This window comes from Urocampus carinirostris, chromosome 19 (genome assembly GCF_059441175.1).
Source record: "Urocampus carinirostris isolate Australia breed hairy pipefish chromosome 19, RoL_Ucar_1.0, whole genome shotgun sequence".
NCBI lineage: Eukaryota > Metazoa > Chordata > Actinopteri > Syngnathiformes > Syngnathidae > Urocampus > Urocampus carinirostris.
In genome coordinates this window covers 20,659,929-20,679,718 of record NC_142367.1, presented here as the reverse complement: position 1 = coordinate 20,679,718, position 19,790 = coordinate 20,659,929, and the positions used below count along the sequence as shown (strand labels likewise).

Below are 19,790 nucleotides of genomic sequence, written 5' to 3'. Positions count from 1 at the left end.
TATAAAGATTAAGGTTATAATACCTAGAAGTTAGTTTTAGCACAAAAAGTGATGCAGCACATGCAGACACAATACAAACTGGAAAAGGAGCAGCATAGCGTGTCAAAAGAGCTCATTTTCATGTATTGCGCTGTATTTCACAAATTTGTAGAGTGGTAAAACAACAATAAAAACAGTCATTATCTGAGACAACAACAAAGATTCCCTTCAATAATAACATTGATGGAGGGTATTTGCTTCGTTAAAGCATCATTGCCATTTTTAGCGATATTAATCAAGGACCAGGGTTGACAAAGCATCTTTGCTCTGCTCGTATTTCTAATTCCCACCACAGTCCAACAAGCAGCATTTATTGAAGCATAACGGTATAACGACTCCATTAGCACTCACGTCATCCTCAGCAGCACCAGCACAGCCTCAGAGTCTATATGTTTGCTGGTATGAGTGATGCATGCCCACACGGCCATAATCAATAAGCCCACTATGCTTCATCCATCCATTCTCCTGCATAGGAGCAAATAACTCACATTTCTATTGTGACCAATCTATTTTTGGCTATAGAAGCACTGAGAACCTTGACCTTCCCCTACATTGACATTTGCCAGGTCATGCAGTTAGAAACACTAAACCGCCAACCAAAGCACAGAAGGAGGACACTTCACGTTCACTTAAACAGTTTTAAAAACAAACAAGAAACACTCAATCTCAAGCCGATGACGTGTCGTCACTGCCAACAGCAGCTACTTTTGTGCCGAAAAAGCTCACGAGCTCGTAAATGATCATTTAACAGCTCACACGGATAGAGTATTACCTTCTGTGAGCCACGTCTCCTGGAGTTGGCTTAGATCCTGGAAGAGGTCTACAAAGTACACGAAAGGAAAATAGATGGAAAGGTCAGATCTTCAAAGAGGGGAAAGGAAGGGGGGTATTTCAAACAAAGTGGACTTTACCTTCAGATTCCTGAGGGGGCAATTCCGTGTCCATGTATTTCCTTTTGGCGGCCATCAGTAGTCTATTTGAGGGCCCATTTCCGTGAGACTTCTGCACAACAAAACACACGTTGACAGATGAAAACTTGGACGCATGTGCGTCATAGATAAACAGAATATTTTTTTTTAAGTTGTAACGATATCCCAGCGCTTCTTGAAGTAGGGGTATGTTCAAAAACAAGAGGAACAGTAGTCATTTACCGCACTGAGTCAACACTGAAAAAAACTTAACTGAGGTACTGTTGTAAGTTTGATTTAGCAAAACTAAAAATGCAAGGACGCAGGCGAGAGTTCCGAGTTGGACGCAGTGCACGAGCGTAAAGGGGAAAGGAGCAACGACTCCCAAATAATTGCACCAAAAGTAACGTTTAAAAAGCACCAGGGGGATACGCACATTTGCTAAGGTGAAAGGCACTTGCTGGTCCAAATATGCATCCATGTTCCGGGCCATCCGTCAGCCGACTGCGCTCATTTGGACCCGAGCGGTGCGGACAACCGTGCAGCCTGCAAAAAGCCTGACGAGAGAGGAAGGGTGAGGAAGAGGAGGAAGAAGAGAGAGGAGGGGTGTGAATGGAGTTGAGTGGAGGGTGCATAGATAATGAGCTCCATTCACAAAAAAAAAAAGAACCTAAAAAAACACGGGGGGAAGGGGCGATGGCGTGTCTGCAGAAAAGTCGATGACGTCCTTACTTCGAGTTACCTGAATAAAAGTTGCCATGAGTTCTCAAATCCACTTTAAAACAACATCGACCTTCGCAATTTAAGACGAATGTCCCTGCTTTATTCTCAAAGAAGCTTCGCGATTGGCGCATTTCCTCTTTCGAGGAGTCCAGTTTCAGACATTTGTTAAAGCTTCTACTTATGAATGGAGACTAAACCGCGCCCCCTCAGCCAATGGCCATGAAGGAAGAAGGCGGGACCAGGACGCCTGGGAGCCAATTGGCGCCAATGCAAAATAACTCCAGGTTCGCGCAGGACTTTCTAGTTGTTGTTTTTTTTCATTCACAAAAAAAGTGAGAGGGGGTAGGAAAAAACCCCTCCATTCACAAAAAACCTGCCTCGGCTTGTTTTTCTTCTGCCTGTTTACCTGATCGCACTCCACCGAGAGGTAGAAAAGTGGCGCTCGATGTGACGTAAATGGGCCAGGAGCTTGGCATTCTTGAGGTTTGAAAGTCCAAAAAGGCAAGGCGACGACAGAAATGTTTGCAACTCGAGAGAAAAAACACAAAGCGCATATATTTTCTGCAAGGACTTACAAGTCTTGCGTGACCTAATTGGTTGGAAGTAAACGGTACCGAATCGTCATACGTATAAATAAAAATGTAAAACAATACACAATGTTTTTCAACTGTGCAATGTTCATCATTTGGAACAAAACTCCAATCATTAAAAAAACAATATTGATTTGAATAATAAGCATACATCAAGAACTATCAGATGAACTTGTATTATTTTTTAAATACTAGTAGCTCACAAAATGTATTTTTATTTTCATGGCTGAGGGGAGTTCACCTACAGGGAGCTGTCATGATTGCCCGCTATCTTGCTTCTGCGGGTTCCCCCAAAACCTTTGAGAAAAGCAGGGCAAAAAATAATAAAAGTGGTACTGTTTAGTCACTTTGAGTCTCCGCAGTTTCTATTCTTCCGTGTGCTTTGTAGCACTCGTTTTAGGATCACGACACATCTCGTGGTCAAATCATACACACTGTCCCTTTACAATACTAGCTATCTGGTACAGGGAAAAACATTTAATAACCTATTTTGTCTCAAGAAGACGTTTGAAATCGTACTGTGAAAGAAGTGAAACAAACAAAATAATTTAAATATTTTCTTCTTGTCCTTTAAAGGCGAGGTGCATCTTTGGAGGTGTCCTTAAAAATGAAGAAAGTTAAACATTTTCTCTATTATGTATGTGTTAACAATGCCCACATGAGTTCAAAGAGCCCTCATGCTTTATTTACCGCTGTGCCCTCATATATTTTTATCTTACTTTTAGCAAATGTGTTCGGGGTGGAACACATTAGGTTTTAGGAATGGGAACTGGGGGGAGAGTTAGAGATTGACATCGTGCTTGTTCCCGCAGGGTCTTTTCCTGATTTGACAGTGTAGGATGGAAATTGAGAAAGAAAAGGCTTGCTTCAAGTAAAGTCCAAACGCCAACCCAAACCCCAAGAAAGATGAAAAAGAAAATATATATATTTGAGCGCCTCTAAGAAATGCACGAACTTGCATGCACATCATGAATGAGCTGATTGAGGCTGCAATCACGACTTTAAGCCAGAAGATGGCGGCAGAGTGTAACAAAGTTCAAAATTCCAAACTGCTCCTATAACAAAAAAATGTGTGTGGATATATATATATATATATATATATATATATATATATATATATACACAGTGGAACCTCAGTTCTCGACCATAATCCGTTCCAGAACCCTGTTCGAAAACCGATTTGGTCGATCACCGATAATCGTTTTTCCCATTAAAAGTAATGTAAAATCGTTTTAATCCGTTACAACACCCTGAACGTTTACCATGAAAGTAAACATGAAGCTAACCCAGGCTAATCGTACGTTAGCGTCAGCGTAGTCTTCCGTACGAAAGATTACGCCATCGTGGTTCGCACTGAACAAGACAACGTGTGTTTGTTACAATTTGGATAGTTTTACATGCACAAGATTTCGTTGCTGGACTTTTTTGGACTATTTCACAGGCTCTAAGCGTCTTTCTTGTCATGCACTTTTGTGGACTTTTTTTTTTTTACCTGCGACTGGCTGGCATCCAGTTCAGGGTGTCCGCTTCAACAGCCCAAAGTCTACCCAGTGAGGATAAGAGGTGTAGATAATAGATGATTTGTTCATTCTGTGATGTCATATTTGTTGTAAAATGACTGAAAAAATAAATAAGCAAAATAAAACGACTGTTAAAATATGCAAAAGTCCGGTTTAAAGGTTAGAACGGTAAACCAGAGTTTGTACCAGTGTCTAAAACTCATGACAAAAAGTTACAGGACACCAGGGCAGACAACTCTGAAAAGTTGCCTACTCAGCCATAAAGTTGTCTGCCCCATTTTTCCTAACTTGAAACACAATAAGACGCCTAATCGCAAAAAAAACATTGTTGCAATGTATTAAGGATTGGTAATCAGAATATATAACAGAACAACACTTTAAAATTAAGTTTGTTATCAATCTACTTATAACATTCACTGAATGTATATGACATCGCTGTTTTCCATCTGCCATCAGTATGTACCTGGATTCTGCTACAAGCCACGTGAACTCCTCTTTCCACGATGCATTTAATGTACTTTTACATTTTGTAGCGTCATAAATGTTGTTAGCTTCTTTTGAATATTTCTTCTGGGGCTGATGTTTTGGCTTTATTCCTAACCACTTATTCATTTTTCTTGTGTTCTCTGTGCATCTACTTTGGAAAATGATATGCAAATGCACGACATTATAACGCTCGGGAGAGTCCGGAAGCCCGAAGTTATTCGATCCAGGCTTCTGATTGGCTGCCGAGTATGCAAATGGCCAAACGAACCGAAATTTCCAAACCGAACGAAGATTTCCAAATTGGAATAAAGCAAACGTTTGATTAGAAGAAAAAAACCCCGAAAGATTGTTTTTTTTTTCTTGAAAAAGTTGTCGGCCACCATGACGGAGACGTTTTGTAAGTTGTACGCCCGACGTAAAAGATGCACGCCCCAGGCGTCCGGGCAGACGTTATTTCAGACACTGGTTTGTACCCCTGTACAATCTTGTATAAAATTCCTTGCATATTAGCTGCAGCAGGGCTTTGTCGCCCGCTCCCGTTTGTCAATGTCAACTCACGACAGCATATGCAAAACAACACCGTATTATTTACGGGGCGCCATAAAATATTTACACCCGAGAAAAAAAAAAGCCGTCCCATGCCATTACATAGTCGGGGGAAGCGAATAACCTTTGAGTCATGGCGCACGTCTCGGAAGCACACGTGTTCTTCGTTACATCTCGCGATTGGAAACAAATGAAGTGGAAGCACGGAGACTCGCGTCGGTGTCGTGCGTCCGGCTTCCTCGGCGAGCGCTGACAGACGGGCAGACAGACGGGAGACACTCTGGACTCAGAGTGCTTATTGATTCCAGCGGGATGGACCGAGCGCCATCGTGTCTGTCGATGGAGACGAATACGCGGTGAGTGAGTGACACGAGAAGACCAAGAAACGATGAAAACAGCAAAAGGGTGACTTGGCACATTGACACACTTATTTGCAGTATTTTTACTTCAAAAAGAAGACAAAAGTGGGTGACAATGATCATCATTAAAATAGTTGTGTAATAGTATGAAAAGTCATTATACTATTCCTAACTTAAATTCACCCTATAAAAGACAGAATCATAAATATAACAATTTTTCATCGAAGTTCAAATAAAATCAGAAATTTACCAAAGCCAGTAAACCAAAGTATTTCACGTTAGGTCAGGGGTAGAGAATCTTTGGCTTGCGAGCCATATATGGCTCTTTCGTGAGTACATATGGCTAGGAGATTAAATGATACTCAGCAAATCTCCAACTTTGATGATCGCAGAGTCAAGTCTGGTGGGCGCTAGTGAATTGCCTATTCGTTCCAGTATATTGTCCAGCATTGTCCCCACTGCAGCAATGATCAACAGGCAATGGCTAGCTAGCAGGGCACATGGTACTGAGCATTGACAATCACGGTAATGTTTAATGTAAGCAGTGCATATAGGTTAATATCCATTCTAATATCTACTGTGACAAGAAACCTAGATTACAACATTTAAGACTTGCACTTATTTACCATGCTAGCTGAACAGTAATGCTAATAACTATTTACATTAACGCAAAACGTAATCAGCAACAAAAGTGAATGTCGGTTTCGCCTGCCTAGGGGACAATGGCGATCAAGGAGTTCGAAAGCCACAACCTCGTCTCCCCTGCCAGGAAACAGGGCAAAACCAAACCATCGTTCTCCTTTTCCCAATCGCTCGGCTGAGGAATGCAACAAAAGGGATAGAGACTTGTCTGAGGAGTTATTTTTTTGCCATGAGGCCAAGCCCCACCCCATATGTATAAAGCAATTACCCTACATTATTAATAATCTATTGCAAGCTAAATACTCTCAATATCTACAAACACACCTTAAAGGGACTGTGCATTATATTTGACCACTAGATGTCACCGTATTGTATGGTGAAACTGAATAATGAGTGCTAAAAGCACAATGAAGAACGCAAACTACAGACATTCAAAGTGACAATTTTTCTTCTCATTTTTTGCCCAGTGTTTTTTTTCAACAGAAAAAGGATAAATAGAGGAAAGCAAGGATAAATAACTGAAAAAGGAAAAGGATAAAAGAAGGGGAAATGAAGAAAATAGGACGGAAACAAAAATAAAGAAAAACATTTAAGAAAAAAATACGACAGAAAAGGAAGTCAAAAGAAATACAAAAGGGAAAAGGAAAACAGATGAAAAGGAATAAAGAAAAAAGGAAAAGAAGATAAGAAGATAAATGAACAGAAAAGACGAGAACAAAAAAAGACAGGTTTTTATTTTTTGGGGGGGCTACACGTAGCAGCAAGACGGCGGCCAATAACGTCAGCTCCATTTTAGTGAGCCTCAAGCAATGTCAAACAAATGCAAATTTCTCAACCTGTGAATATTAAATCAACGCACGTTTTATGATAAATCATGTACTTTTGCTCATTATTCATATCAAAATGTTGTTTTAACAAATTCGTTTTTGTATCGTGAGGAGGTGCTAAATAATACACACAGTTCCTTTAAAGTTCTCAAATTTGCTTGAGTAGTTTCAGCTACCAAATATTCAGAAAATATACACTGCCTTAATATTTTTTAAATCAACCGGCACTCCTGATCTTCTGTTCTGGAGTCTGTGGAAACGGGACTCAATTTGACAGCGTGGAACCCGTCGTCACGTTTATTCTGTACGTGCATCCTGCAATAGGCAAATCTGTCATGTATGCATGGGTTGAGAGTTGCTACTATGGCAATTTTCAAGCAAATTCTCATGCATCCGTGGGAGTTTTGTTTGGACGAGTCTCGTCTGGACCGGAATATAATCCGCCGTGCAAACAACGTCCGTGTGAACGCAGGGCCGGGCGGGACAGTGTGTGTGCCCCTTTGGTGCCCGGACATGCTCAACTTCCACTTTCTCCTCGGGGAAAGAAAAAACAAAAAAATAAACAGAACGACCCCTTCTAACCCCAAGCGTTGTGCCGGAGGAAGCCAAGGTGTGGCTAGCCAACAATAAGCACACTTTTTTGAAAATAGTACTTTGGCGCTTCCTGCTGCTTGGGTGCCTTGCCCCCACAGGCGTTTAAGTAATTATTAAAAATACCGTACGACTGACTCACTTATCTTATTTGCACTCCTGTGGAGAACCCGAAGGGCGTCTTGCTACAGGATAACGAGATGGTTAAAGAACAATTCATTGCAAAGGATTTCCTAACAAAATAAGTTGTACGGGGCCCCACTATTCAAAACGCGACATTTTGATTTATATTGTGTTTGTTGAATATGAGTGAAACAAGATCCACCTGTTTTTAGAGACCACTAGGAAGCAGGAGAGCCGCGATTGGTTGTAAATTGGTTCCTGTGCAATTTTAAAGTAATTTTCACACGACAGCAAATGTTAAATTGGGTACAGGATATAAACAGGCCAATATTTCTTATTTCAAAAACATGAAATGCTGTGTTTAGACTTAGGGCGAAACCAGCCTGTTTTCCGGGATGATAAAACACCCCAATATTCAACCCAAGCTTCCCCAAAATTATAGCTTTTTAAGAACGCTCTTTCCGTTAATAAAGGACTGGATAGGCTTATATGTAATTAGAAATGCTAGATAGAAAAAAAATACAAGGCGTCGAAAATACTCCACTGCTTTGAAATGGTTCGGTCCATTTGATTCCTAGCACCACTCTCTCCTTGACATTCCAGAACAGTGTTGAATCATTCTAAATGATATTGAGACCTTATAGCCCATAACAAATGTCCAAAACTAATATGTAATACTTGCACTAGTAAACATTTAATAGTGTGCTATTTAGGTTTAGCTTGTACCGAGCCCGCAGAGGATGATTACTTTTTATAAGAAAATGCCATACAGACTAATGCCAGCTGCCGTTATCACCAGAGAAGAAAGGCAATGGCAAAGTGAAGGCAGCAGAGAGCAGTGTCGGTATCGTTTCAAGCAGACTTGTTGAGAAACATTGCAACAATTTAAAGCATTTACGATCACTTTAACCAAAGTTCAAACACTTTTCAATCTTTGAAAACACAATCTTAAACTCCAAGCATTTTTAAGGATCTCAAGCACCCCTGCACATTACATTGATTTAAATTGCCTAAAATATACATATATCCACCTAAATTTGCAGCTTTACTAATTTTTTTGTTAAATTAATTTCAACCTAGTTTCTGGTTAGCTAATTGACACAAAATGCCGACAAAGCAATATTTGTACTCTGGTTTAAGGGAACTAGCAGGGAATTGGTTTGTTTTCAAATGTAAATTGAGTGTCTGGGTTTAAATGGTGCAGGTGAAGCGAATATTATGTCTGCTTCTGTCTTACATTCAATCCCGGTCGCTCATTCACCAAACAGCTCCAGTGTTGCCGGGATGCCTCGTTTGTTTGTTGTGTGTTGGGGGGGGACGAATCGGTCTTGCGATGCAGTCGGCCTCTCCCGGGCGAGCCACCTGCAGGCAGGACCCGTCCACCGAGCACACAGGCCCACTTGTTCTAGCGCGCGGGCCTCGTCGGCGGCCCCCGTCTGGCCCGGTCCTGCCCCTGCCGGAGATCAATCAGGTGAGCACAATAGCTCCGAGCTTTTACGGGCCTGCTTTGCACTCAAGAGATGCGGCGGCTGTGCAGCTGCGCGGCTCAGCTGCCAACGGGAAAGCACACAAAGCTTGCACTGAGACACCAGAGCGTGGACATAAAGATGAGGTTGTATTTTCACTCAGGAGGGCAGCACTTCACGCTGTCAAACACCAAATTCCCACACAGCCCAAATTGACTACGGAGGCTAACGTTCGAGCGAGCACCCGGACTGAAGTCAATATCATTAGTTGATAGGCAACTGCACCTACACTGCAGCTCTGCTTACCTACCGTATCTATGTGTGTATAATGCGCGTCCCTTTAATTTTCAATTAGAAATCTGTACATTGTGTTTCACTTTTTCTCAACCCAATACAAGTGTTGTAAGTGGCAAATGTTGTTGAAAATGTGCGGCCATGATTCAAATCATTTTTTGACGATGGAAACTATGAACACACGGCCAATATAAAATTTACAAGGTATTTATTTAAAAGTATGATTTGATATCAGATACAATAAAGAGTTGTTTGCTCGTTGTGCTGTGTTTGCATTTATCTATAACTTGCAAGACGATTTTCTGTCTTCTCCATTCTTAACACAGGGTTCCTACAGCTTAAGGCGCGTTAAATTCAAGACTCTTTGAATGCCTTTTGAAATAAAATTTAGAAACGAGTCGCCCAAAAAACAAAATTAAAACAAATCATACAAAACAACACAAATTACCTGCACACAATACATGGTGCCTTGTACACATGTAACCTGTTACAGCTTTTAGCCATGGCGAGAAACGTTCAATAAATTTACCCTTTTACATCGTCTGTCAGAACCAGAACAGGAGGAGGACCCAAATGCGTAACGTTTTTCAGATACAAGTTTTATTTTACAGGAATGGGGCCGTTATGCACATTAACACAAACGCCAGTGATTCGGCGATCGCTGGGCGTAAGAAGTAAGGAAGAAGTCCAGCGTGGAAAAACAGGAAGCCAGAGGACGACAAGATCGATACCAGATACACGAGCAGATACCGGACAGACACGGTCGTTAACAGACAGGACGGGACAGACAGGAACGATACCAGATACACGAGCTGAACTCAGATATCAGACAGGACGAGACAGAGAAGATCGATACCGGATACTGGAGACTGGCGCAAGATATCAGACATGACGAGACAGACGGGATAGATACCCGGTACTGGAGACTGGAGTCAGATATCAGACAGGACGAGACAGACGGGATTGATACCAGATACACGAGCCGATGCCGGACCGACGGGATCGATACCAGATACACGAGCCGATGCCGGACCGACGGGATCGATACCGGACAGGATACACAAGCAGGAAACTGGACAGAGTCAAAATACACGTCTTGTGGGTGCAGAGGTTCGTTGACTGATTGACAAAGGGTGAGTGAGAGCACTGAGCTTCAATAGGAGGGAAGCCAATCAGGCAACAAGCCGCAGCTGGCGCCAAACGGGCGGGGCCAATTAAAGGCAATGGGCAACCGTGACATTGTCCAAAGTAAATGTCTCTGTCCGAAGTTCCTATGTGTGTTGTGGGTAGACACAAGACAAGACTCTGCTCTGAAAGGCCCGACTGAAACCACATCATCGTTTTGATACTTCTGTTATTATGGTCATAAAAGTAAATCATCTCATCTCATCAGCCACACCGCTTATCCTCAGTAGGGTCGCGGGGGTGCTGGAGCCCATCCCAGCAATCATCGGGCAGGGGGCAGGGGACATCCTGAACTGGTTCCCAGCCAATCAGTAAATTAAAAAAGAAGATGATTGATAAATGTTATTCAATCTTTTTATTTCAAACAAATATAAATTTAATAATGTGCTCACATTTTTAAGGCTTTCGAAAATTGGATTTAGTACAAATTGCCAATTAAGGCCTAATTTTTAAAAGAATGAATTAAATGCATCTAATGACTTTTCAGGAATCTGCGGGAACACGGTAACAACTGGTGCCATGAGTAAAAATGGTGTGATAATGAAAAAATTCATATGCCTTTTTGTATGTTATCTATATCACTGGGGTTTAGGATTCGGCGCTCTCACCACCGTGATCAGGGTTCTATTCCCATTGAATATAATGCTTAGTGATTGTGGTTCGAGATATTTTCCCCTTGATCAATCATTGTACAAATGCGGTAATATACCACCATAAAACCTCTCGTGTAACGTGCACCCAAACTGAGTTGAGTTTAAAAAAAAAATAACTTTGTTATTCAAGAATACAATTATTTGTTGATTTAAGGGGCAGAAGGCCCACCGCACATTTCTAATCGTAGTTTTAATGACCACAATAACAAGGAAGGTTTTGGACCAGATTACCTCTCACTTCTTAAATGCGCAAACAAGTCACAGTGACGTGTATTTACGCTTGAGAAGGCTCGTTAAAGAAAAAAGTTGCCAAAGGCAACTGCTGTCGAGGGGGACATGCTCGCTTTCAGCAAGAAGAAAAAAGACCATCTTTGTTGGGGTCTGTGTGTCATGCTTTGACTCCCGGGGCCCCTCCCCGCCCCGATCTCAATTGTTCGCCCACATGTCCATTTGAATCCCTTTAATATGACATGCTAATTTGGGTGCGGATATAAAATAAGCACGTCAATTATGGAATGGCAGAACGTGTTTTTCTTTTTCAATTAGTTAGCCGGGAGGTCTCCCCACCCGGGGGGCAACATCAAATTGTCCACTGTGGACAACCACAAAGATGTCATTCACAAATCCGACACAATGGCTCTCCGGATCACGAGTTAAAAACACATTAACGCCAAGTTATTTTAGCCTTTTGGAAGCTGGTCCACACTAGTTTGCCCACAACCCCGGGAGTAGGGCGGGGGTGGTCATGCTCTTTTCTAACATCTATCTGTCCAAACATGTGGAAGGCTGGGACATTTCATTAAAACAGTTTCACTCGGACACATACTGTACTCTGGTTTTTAGAAAAACGAAGGAAAAAAAAGAAAAACAATAGACATCCTTACTAGTGTGTAAACAGGGGCACTCATCCTAATATTTTAAAACCTGTCGGCAAACCGAAATACAATGGACGATGCTTTGATATCAATGACAATAAAGACAATACAATTCAATCAATTATCCGCGAAGCAGTCAACCAGCGATAACCGAAGCCAAAATGGCAAGCATACTCTGTATTTCTTATCAGTAAAATGTGTTGGTTGCACCAGCAATTCGAGCTCGTACAAATTACGCTCATATGAAAAAAGTACCACTAAATGCACCGGTTACATGAAAAAATATAAATGGTAAATGGTTTGCATTTCTATAGCGCTTTTCAAGTTGATGAAGACCTCCCAATGCGCTTTAGAATGTGCTTCACACTTACCCATTCACACACACACTCACACACCAATAGGGAGTCAGCCATACCAGGTGCCTACCTGCTTATTGGGGGCATTAGGGATTCTATCTGTAAGACTAAAATAAAAAATACCATACATTTGACATTAAAACTGCTCAGCATTTTTCTTTAGTCAAGAAAAATAGATTTACCATTTTAATTTTTGAGGAAATCGGAGCATAGCAAACATTTTGTTCACAGACAAGTAGATTTAACCTTCTCTTTTACATACAATGTGCAAGTTAATTTCTGCGTGCGACGCGCCATATTGTTTTGATTCTTTTTTTTCCCACCACATGTGGTGATGTAATGCTCTCAACTCACCCAAAGAGAAAGCTGATCTCCAAATCCTGAGCGCCCCCTTTGGTCTCAGGTGAGGTCACGTGGCATTAGGTCATCCTCATTTGATGGGGTGAGCTCATTCATTTCCGCCCAGCGCACTAAACACACCGAGGACTAAGCCGGCCGCTCCCATCTATTAGAAGAAAATACAAAATAAAGGTTCAAATAAATTGCATGGAGTCGAATTCCAAAAGGATTTTATTTTTTAATTCAACAAGTTAATTTAATCCAATAATCAAGTCTAAAAATGTAAACAACACAATTTTTAACAAAAAAAGGTCTCTATATTTTACATATCTTTCTATAAATTTATAATTATTTACTATCCTTTTACGCTTATTTTTTTAGCAATATTCCTCCATTTTTTGAATAAAGAAAAGTACATTTCTCACGAAATAGTTTCTTTGCAAAATTCAGTGTGAACATTAAAAATATTTTTCCCAACCGTCATGAAAAAAGCCGACATATCTGTTTGCTTGCCGCCCTCTAGCGGGTCATTTTAGAAGTACAGTCTGGCATGCATAGTATTTTTTTCATCGGAGGCTGGCTGAGTGGGCTTCGAGAATAAACAATCAAAAGGTAAAATAGATGTTGATGTTGTTGACTTTCTCGACAAATTATGAAAAAAAGCTTTTGCACGCTGATGATAAGTTAAGCAAGATTAAAAGTTTACAAACTTTCTTTGGTCAAACTATAGTTAAAACTATGCTCGCTGTTGACAAAATGTTGTTTCAAACCCTTTCTACCATGTGACAAAAACAATTTAAAAAAGAAAATACACACCATCCAAGAAATTGGGGTGTGCAAAAATGATTTTTCGTCACTAGATGGCAGCAAACTTTTTATACTGTTTGTAATACTCTTTTTTTTGTCTTGGCATCTAATTAGAGCAAGTTGTCATGGGAGATGCACAATGAGGATGTTGCTAAGAGCGTTTAATGTCTTTAGCTGAAATGTCACAATCTACGTGGAGATTTTTGGCTGTAATTAGTCATCTTAAAGATCAAGCCCATCGCTGCTGTATTAAAAAATGGGGGAAATATACAGACGCACAAAAATAATATTGACAAAAGTACACAATTCAATTAACAAGTTAGTATTAAAGCAATATTTTTGAATTTATAAATATTTGCATTTAAACATTGGGCCAATTTTCATTGAGAATCCCAGTCTTTAAAACCTCAGTTTGACATGTTCTAAAACACAACGATAATGCCAAAATAATGTCATAAGTCACAAATTTAACAAAATACATTGTATTCTTTCACACAACTAAAAAAGTTAAATTAACTTTGACTTAACTTAAACTTTGAACTGGATTAACTCAAGCGTTGAAGCAGCTCTAACTCCAGTTAATGATTTAAATCTGCTTTAAATAACGTTCTACGCGTCCTACATTAGACCTACTCAAACCTTAAAGGGACATTGTGTTTTATTTAGCACTTCCTAGCAGTAAAAATAACTTAATTAAAGAAAATGGGATTTAATAATAGGCAGCGCGGGAGTACAGTGGTTAGCGCGTGTGCGACACGGTTCTGGGGTCATGGGATAAAACCTTCTTGTGTGGAGTTTGCATGTTTTCCCTGTGTTTGAGTGGGTTTACTCTGGGCACTCCGGTTTCCTCCGACATTCGAAAAACATGCATGTCAGGTTAACTGGCTGGTCCAAATTGCCCCTAGGTGTGAATGAGCGAGTGAGTTGTCTGTCTCTGTGTGCCCTGCGATTGGCTGGCAACCAGTTCAGGGTGTCCCCTATCCACTGCCCAAATATGTCTGGGATTGGCTCCAGCACCCCCGCGGCCCTACTGGGAATAAGCAGAGCAGATAATGGATGGATGGGATTTATTAATAAGCAAATATAAATGAACTATCATATAATTGTGCATGCCAAAATGCTTGTATTTATTAGATGGGGATCCTCTTAGAGGGAACTTACCTGCCATCCTGAAGCTTAGTTTAACCAAAATAAAAAAAACAAGAACTTTGTGAAAGGCTGGGCAAAAAAAATTGAGAGGAAAAATTGTGTGAATTGGTCACTTTGACTGCGTAGTTTGTCACCTTATTTTCCTTTGAAGCACTGGTTTTCGGTTGCACTACACAATTCAACGACAAATATTACACTGTCCCGTTAAATTTTAAGTTAATTGTAAACTTTGAACTGCATTAAATCACAATTGGAAACAACTTTAACTTTACATCTAAATCATTAAAGCAGTCAAAAAAAACTTTAAGGTTTAACTTAAACACTTAAACTTTGCTTTGACTTTAACTAAACTAAAACAAAATACTATTTAAATTCTATCTGGGTCTCAAACCTTAATCAGAATGTTTCAAAATCTAACTTAAATTCTAGTGTGTGTGTATTTTGTTGTTGGTTGGGAAAAAAGAGGAGATTGTATTTCCTTATTGTACACCGATTTTATACACCAATTCATTGCCTGAAAATTCCTTTACAAATAATTTTTGATTTGATTATAATTGAACCCTTAAAACTCAAAACACTTACTAAAAACACAGATTGGAGCCGTAATTTATTCTTGAATCGATTGGCTGGACACAAACCCCTTGATCTCAGTCTCTACCTTTTGCCTGGGTATCAGACAAAAACTCAAAACCCTAACCAAGCTTCAAGACAACAATTGACATGCAACAATCCAAAGAAATTCCAGATGAAATAAGGAAAAAAATAGATTGAAATCTATCAGTCACGATTTCCCACGAGTTGTAAGGTCACAGAGCCATTTCCAAGGCTGTGGGGCTCCGGCAAACCACTGTCAGAGTCATTACTCAAAAATAGATAAAACGGAACAGTGGCAAACCTTCCCAGGAGTGGTCGGCAAACTAAGTTTACTCCAAAAGTGCGATGACAGCTCATACAGGTTACAAAATAACCTCGAAAAACATTGAAAGTACTGCAGGCCTTGCTGGCCTCAGTTAAGGACAGTGTTCACGACTCCCCTGTAAGAAAGACCCTGGCCAAAGGTGGTGTCCATGAGAGTTTACAGGCAAAAATCACAGCTTTCACAAAAGAACACAAAAAGTCATCTCATATTTGCCAAAGCATCCAGACTATGGTGTGCAGCCCTTTATCTGGCGTAAACATTTCACAGCAATTGACAAAACAGAACATGATGCAGACAATAAAGCATGGTGGTGGCAGTGTGATGGTCTGGGGCTGCATTGCTGCCTCTGTACCAGGACAACTGTTGTGGTTGATGGATTAATGAATTCTGTAAACCAAAAGATCCTAAAGGTCAATATCCGGCAATCAGTTGGTGCTCTCGAACTCAAGCGCTCTTGGATCATGCACTAAAACAATGATCCAAACCACACCAGCAAGTCCACCTCTGAATCCAATTGAGATGCTGTGGTGTGACTTTAAACGGGCAGTTCATGCCACAAAACCTTCCAATACGGCAGAATTGAAACAAGTTTGCAAAGAAGAGTGGACCAAAATTTCTCCACAGGGTTGTGAAAGACTCATCACCAATTATCACAATATTTTTTCCTGTTATTGTTGCCAAAGTTGGCCAAACTCGCCATTAGGTTAAGGGGGAAATTACTTAAATTTTTTGGGCCCTTAATAAATGGACTCAACATTTGAAAAGTGTATTTTGTATTTCCTTGGGTTGTCACTGTGTGATATCAAAATTGGTATGATAATCTGAAACCTTTGTGAGTGGTAAATATGCAAAAAAAAAAACAACGGAAATCAGGAAGGGGGGAAATACTTTTTCACAGCATTCTGGTTTAAACCCATAAATAAACTATATTTAAACCTGTGCTGAATCCATCAACATATCGGCTCATCGGCGCATCCTAAGCCTCCACCCGGATTTTCACTCATTCATATCAGCATCCACGGGGCCCTGCCTCCGCCTCACCTCATCTTCCGTCACGGGAAGGCAGGAAGTGCACGTGCGAGGGTCCTCACGTGCGGCGAGGTGGTAGACAGACGCTCACGCGGTTTAAAAATAGCATCGGCGGAGGAGGAGACTACGCCGGGGTTTAAATACAAACTAGAGGGTTATTTTTAACCCGGCGTCCCTCAGCTGCAATCTTGGACGTGACTTCCCTGTTACAAAAAAATTGCATTGAAATGATCTTCCATTTCTGTCTGCATATGTGTTTGAGAGTAAACTTAACTTCTCGTGATGAATGAATCCGAGGGTTGAAATATATAAAAGCCCCTGTCACCATAACAACCCTTTCCTATTTGAGATGATTGTACACGCTTGGGTGCTTTTTGGCTTCGAGCGTGCAATTTTGATTGTTGTCTTTAGTTTTAGAAACACTTTATAGTAAGACAGGGGTCAGGAACGCATGTCTCGTGAGCTGGCTATTTCTCTTACAAGTACATCTGGCTCAAAGATAAAATAATGGCCAAAGTAACCTCAGTGAGTTTCCTGTTTTTTAACGGATTGCGAAGTCAAAGCATAACCGTATATTCATCATTTAGTCCAAAATAAGACAAAGTTTAAAAAAAGAGTTTACACTCGCGGTTTGACACCAACAGACCAGCTTTGGCTGTACGTCTTTAAGAATTCCTTTATATGAAATCTCATTAAACAATCGATGTTAAATGTCGAGACACTGTAGGATGAAAACCCACTGAACAAACTGTAAACACCCAGAGCAATTAAATTGGGTGAGCTGTAAGGGTGGGTGGGTCTCTGAAGACATAGCGCAATGCCCTCAATACATTAGTATCCTTCTTGTTTGCAGGGATTTGTGAACATTTTACAAAAGAACTCTGCTCACACCTTGTTTAGGAACCACTATCTACGATCAAAATGAGACTCACCGTCTTAAGTAACTGCAGGAGAGAGACAAATGCTAGATGGTAAATTTAAGTGTCATATATTTGATCAAATCATCAATTGTCACGCTGTGAAATAAAATGCTCTGAAAAATTAACTTTTGTCTGGAGAGTGTGTCTGGTGTTTTTTTAATAGTTTTTCCTAAAATGTATGATGTGGCTCTCAGAAAAAAATGGCTTTTATGGCTTCTACCGGCACCTGTAATAAGGGAATTCCTCCCCCTAAAACAAAGAGCTTTTCTTTCCCGTGATTTAACAAGACCACACCAATGAAATTTTTTTTAACTTATAGTAATGGAAGTCCCCTTAAAAAGCTGCTATCTGAGTGCACATTTTTGTCTCTTTTGAAATGCTGCCGTCTAAGCGTACGTTTTAATGTACTTGTGTGAAAATACTGCTCGGCGAGTGCGCGATGTTAATAGGGTACTGCCTGAGTGCACCTATTTGTCTAGATCTTTTAATAAAGTGCACTTTTCTGTATGACAGGAATTTTTATCTACTTGCCTGGCAATATCGCGACCAGAGTAAACGCAAGTCCAATGCTAATAAGGTGCTGCTATTCAAGGACATCTTGTCATCAAAATCGTTTACTCACGGGGAAAACAATTGTTTTTTTCTATGTGTATCGAATGCTTCATTTTGCAAGTATACATTAAATCCTAGCACATGTCTTTGTCAAGATGTTTTTTTATACAGCTTACCCGAGTGAGTCTCAATATGCAGGTTTCTGATTTTGTCTTTTTGTCTGTATGAAATCGTGTTCTCCACTTGCTGACCGAGAGATGGATGGCAGAGATTTGAAAGCTGGCTTGCACTGTCGGGAAGCAGACAAAAAAAAATAAAGAAAAGAAAGGCACCCATAGCTGGGAGATTTGTGAAACGGGCTTCAATCGGAGCAATTATTACCATGAAAGTATTCGATTATAGTGCTCGCTCGCGTCTGTTTTTGAACATGTTCGCTGCAATTTCTAATTTAGTCCGCCTTTCTTTTTCAAAAGTACTGTCATAGGAGCAGTAATATAAGTAAAAACCATTTCAATTTCTCTGGTGCACTTGAACCTTGTCCACACAGGCATCAGTATAGGAGGACCTAGAACTTCCTTTATCCCAAAAAAACATCTTTGGATGGAGATCAACAAAAACACCCTGAATGTCTAAGTTCCATTTTCCCAAGATCGGACGATGTTTACCTATACTTAAAATCCAGCAACTCACCTAAAAAAAACAAGCTTCATCAAATGAATATGCTATCAGAAGAACATACTGTACATACAGTAACTATGTACCTGCAATAACACTACTACTACATATGTAAAAAGTTGGCTGTCTTTGATACCTGCCAGAACTTTTGGTGATGTTGGGTTTGCGTTTTGAAACCACAATTAGCCATTTTTCCCTCGTTTGGTTGAATAAGATGTTCTTTTCTAGCCATAAGAAAAGGTGTAAAGCAGAGTCCTCTAAAGGGGTTAAGTAACTGTTTGTTTCAAAACATATGCTTGTAATCCACAAAGATTATCCCAGAGGGACCCAATTGTTCTATTTAGCCGGATTACCTGGTGCATGCTCTTGTGTCCTACATTTTATCACCTGGCACCATTGTGGTCTAGTTTCTTTTGTCCAAAACATCAAGTTATGGCACCAGCCTTAGTTTACCCATGGTCTGAGTTGTGCTTGCAACAGATATGCCGGAATACATCCGGATAAATCTAGCATAAGGATCCATTAGAACCACTATCCTTCAAACTTTTATGCGCCTGTATTTTCAGGAACAGGCGTGGCAAATCCATTGACTGTATAGAACTACACGTACAATATGTTTTAACAATACTTTAAGAAAGACTCAACAAATTAAGTGTATATTTCTTTATGGGTCCCAGATACAAGTGGCTGAAATAAGTTTCTTCCGCAGGGTGGCTGGGCTCTCACTAAGGGCCCGGTCACACAGCCGTTTGCGTCCGTATCGCGGCTGAATAACGACCAGAAATTTCTGCCCGTGAAGCAGACGCTGTTGGACGCTTTGAGATCGCGATACAGACGAGATACAGCCGTGCTTTACACGCGGCAAGAAATTCACACGCGGTTGGCCGCGCGAAAAAGTTTTGCGCTGCTCAAAACTTTAGACCACGGGTAACCGCGGGCGGCACACGTGGTACACACGCGGATATGACGCGGTACAGACGCGGAACGACATGCTACGGCCGCGGCGTGGTTACACACTGGTAGGACGCGGAATTTTAGCGGGTAATCGCGGGTGGAGCACGGTCATAGCACGTTTGTTCTGCGCCTGTATCGCGGCGTTATCACGTGAATTAGCGCATGTAACGCGTGTGACGGTCAAACGCCTTTCTCCGCGTGTATTCAGCGCGATTTGCCGAGCACACATCAGTTGTGCTCGAGACGTCAAGGGGTGAACATGG

At 40.8% G+C, this 19,790-nt stretch overlaps 1 protein-coding gene across 4 annotated transcripts in view; it reads right to left on the bottom strand.

Annotated features, from left to right (window-relative positions):
* The window catches only part of etv4 (ETS variant transcription factor 4), a 78,834-nt gene that overhangs the window by 45,784 nt on the left and 13,260 nt on the right, over positions 1 to 19,790 (bottom strand). Inside the window, exons 2-8 of one of the 4 annotated variants that reach the window (XM_088323237.1) lie at positions 12,538 to 12,688; positions 8,592 to 8,807; positions 4,937 to 5,145; positions 3,753 to 3,878; positions 1,384 to 1,504; positions 951 to 1,041; positions 812 to 859 (exon numbers count right to left, since the gene is read on the bottom strand). In XM_088323237.1, the coding sequence (XP_088179363.1) occupies positions 812 to 859; positions 951 to 1,041; positions 1,384 to 1,440 (196 nt within the window). In that variant the 5' untranslated portion in view covers positions 1,441 to 1,504; positions 3,753 to 3,878; positions 4,937 to 5,145; positions 8,592 to 8,807; positions 12,538 to 12,688. Of the gene's footprint in view, positions 1 to 811; positions 860 to 950; positions 1,042 to 1,383; positions 1,505 to 1,617; positions 1,840 to 2,076; positions 2,096 to 3,752; positions 3,879 to 4,936; positions 5,146 to 8,591; positions 8,808 to 12,537; positions 12,689 to 19,790 lie in introns of those variants that run through there. The other 3 variants (XM_088323239.1, XM_088323238.1, XM_088323236.1) reach the window with 3 other exon arrangements.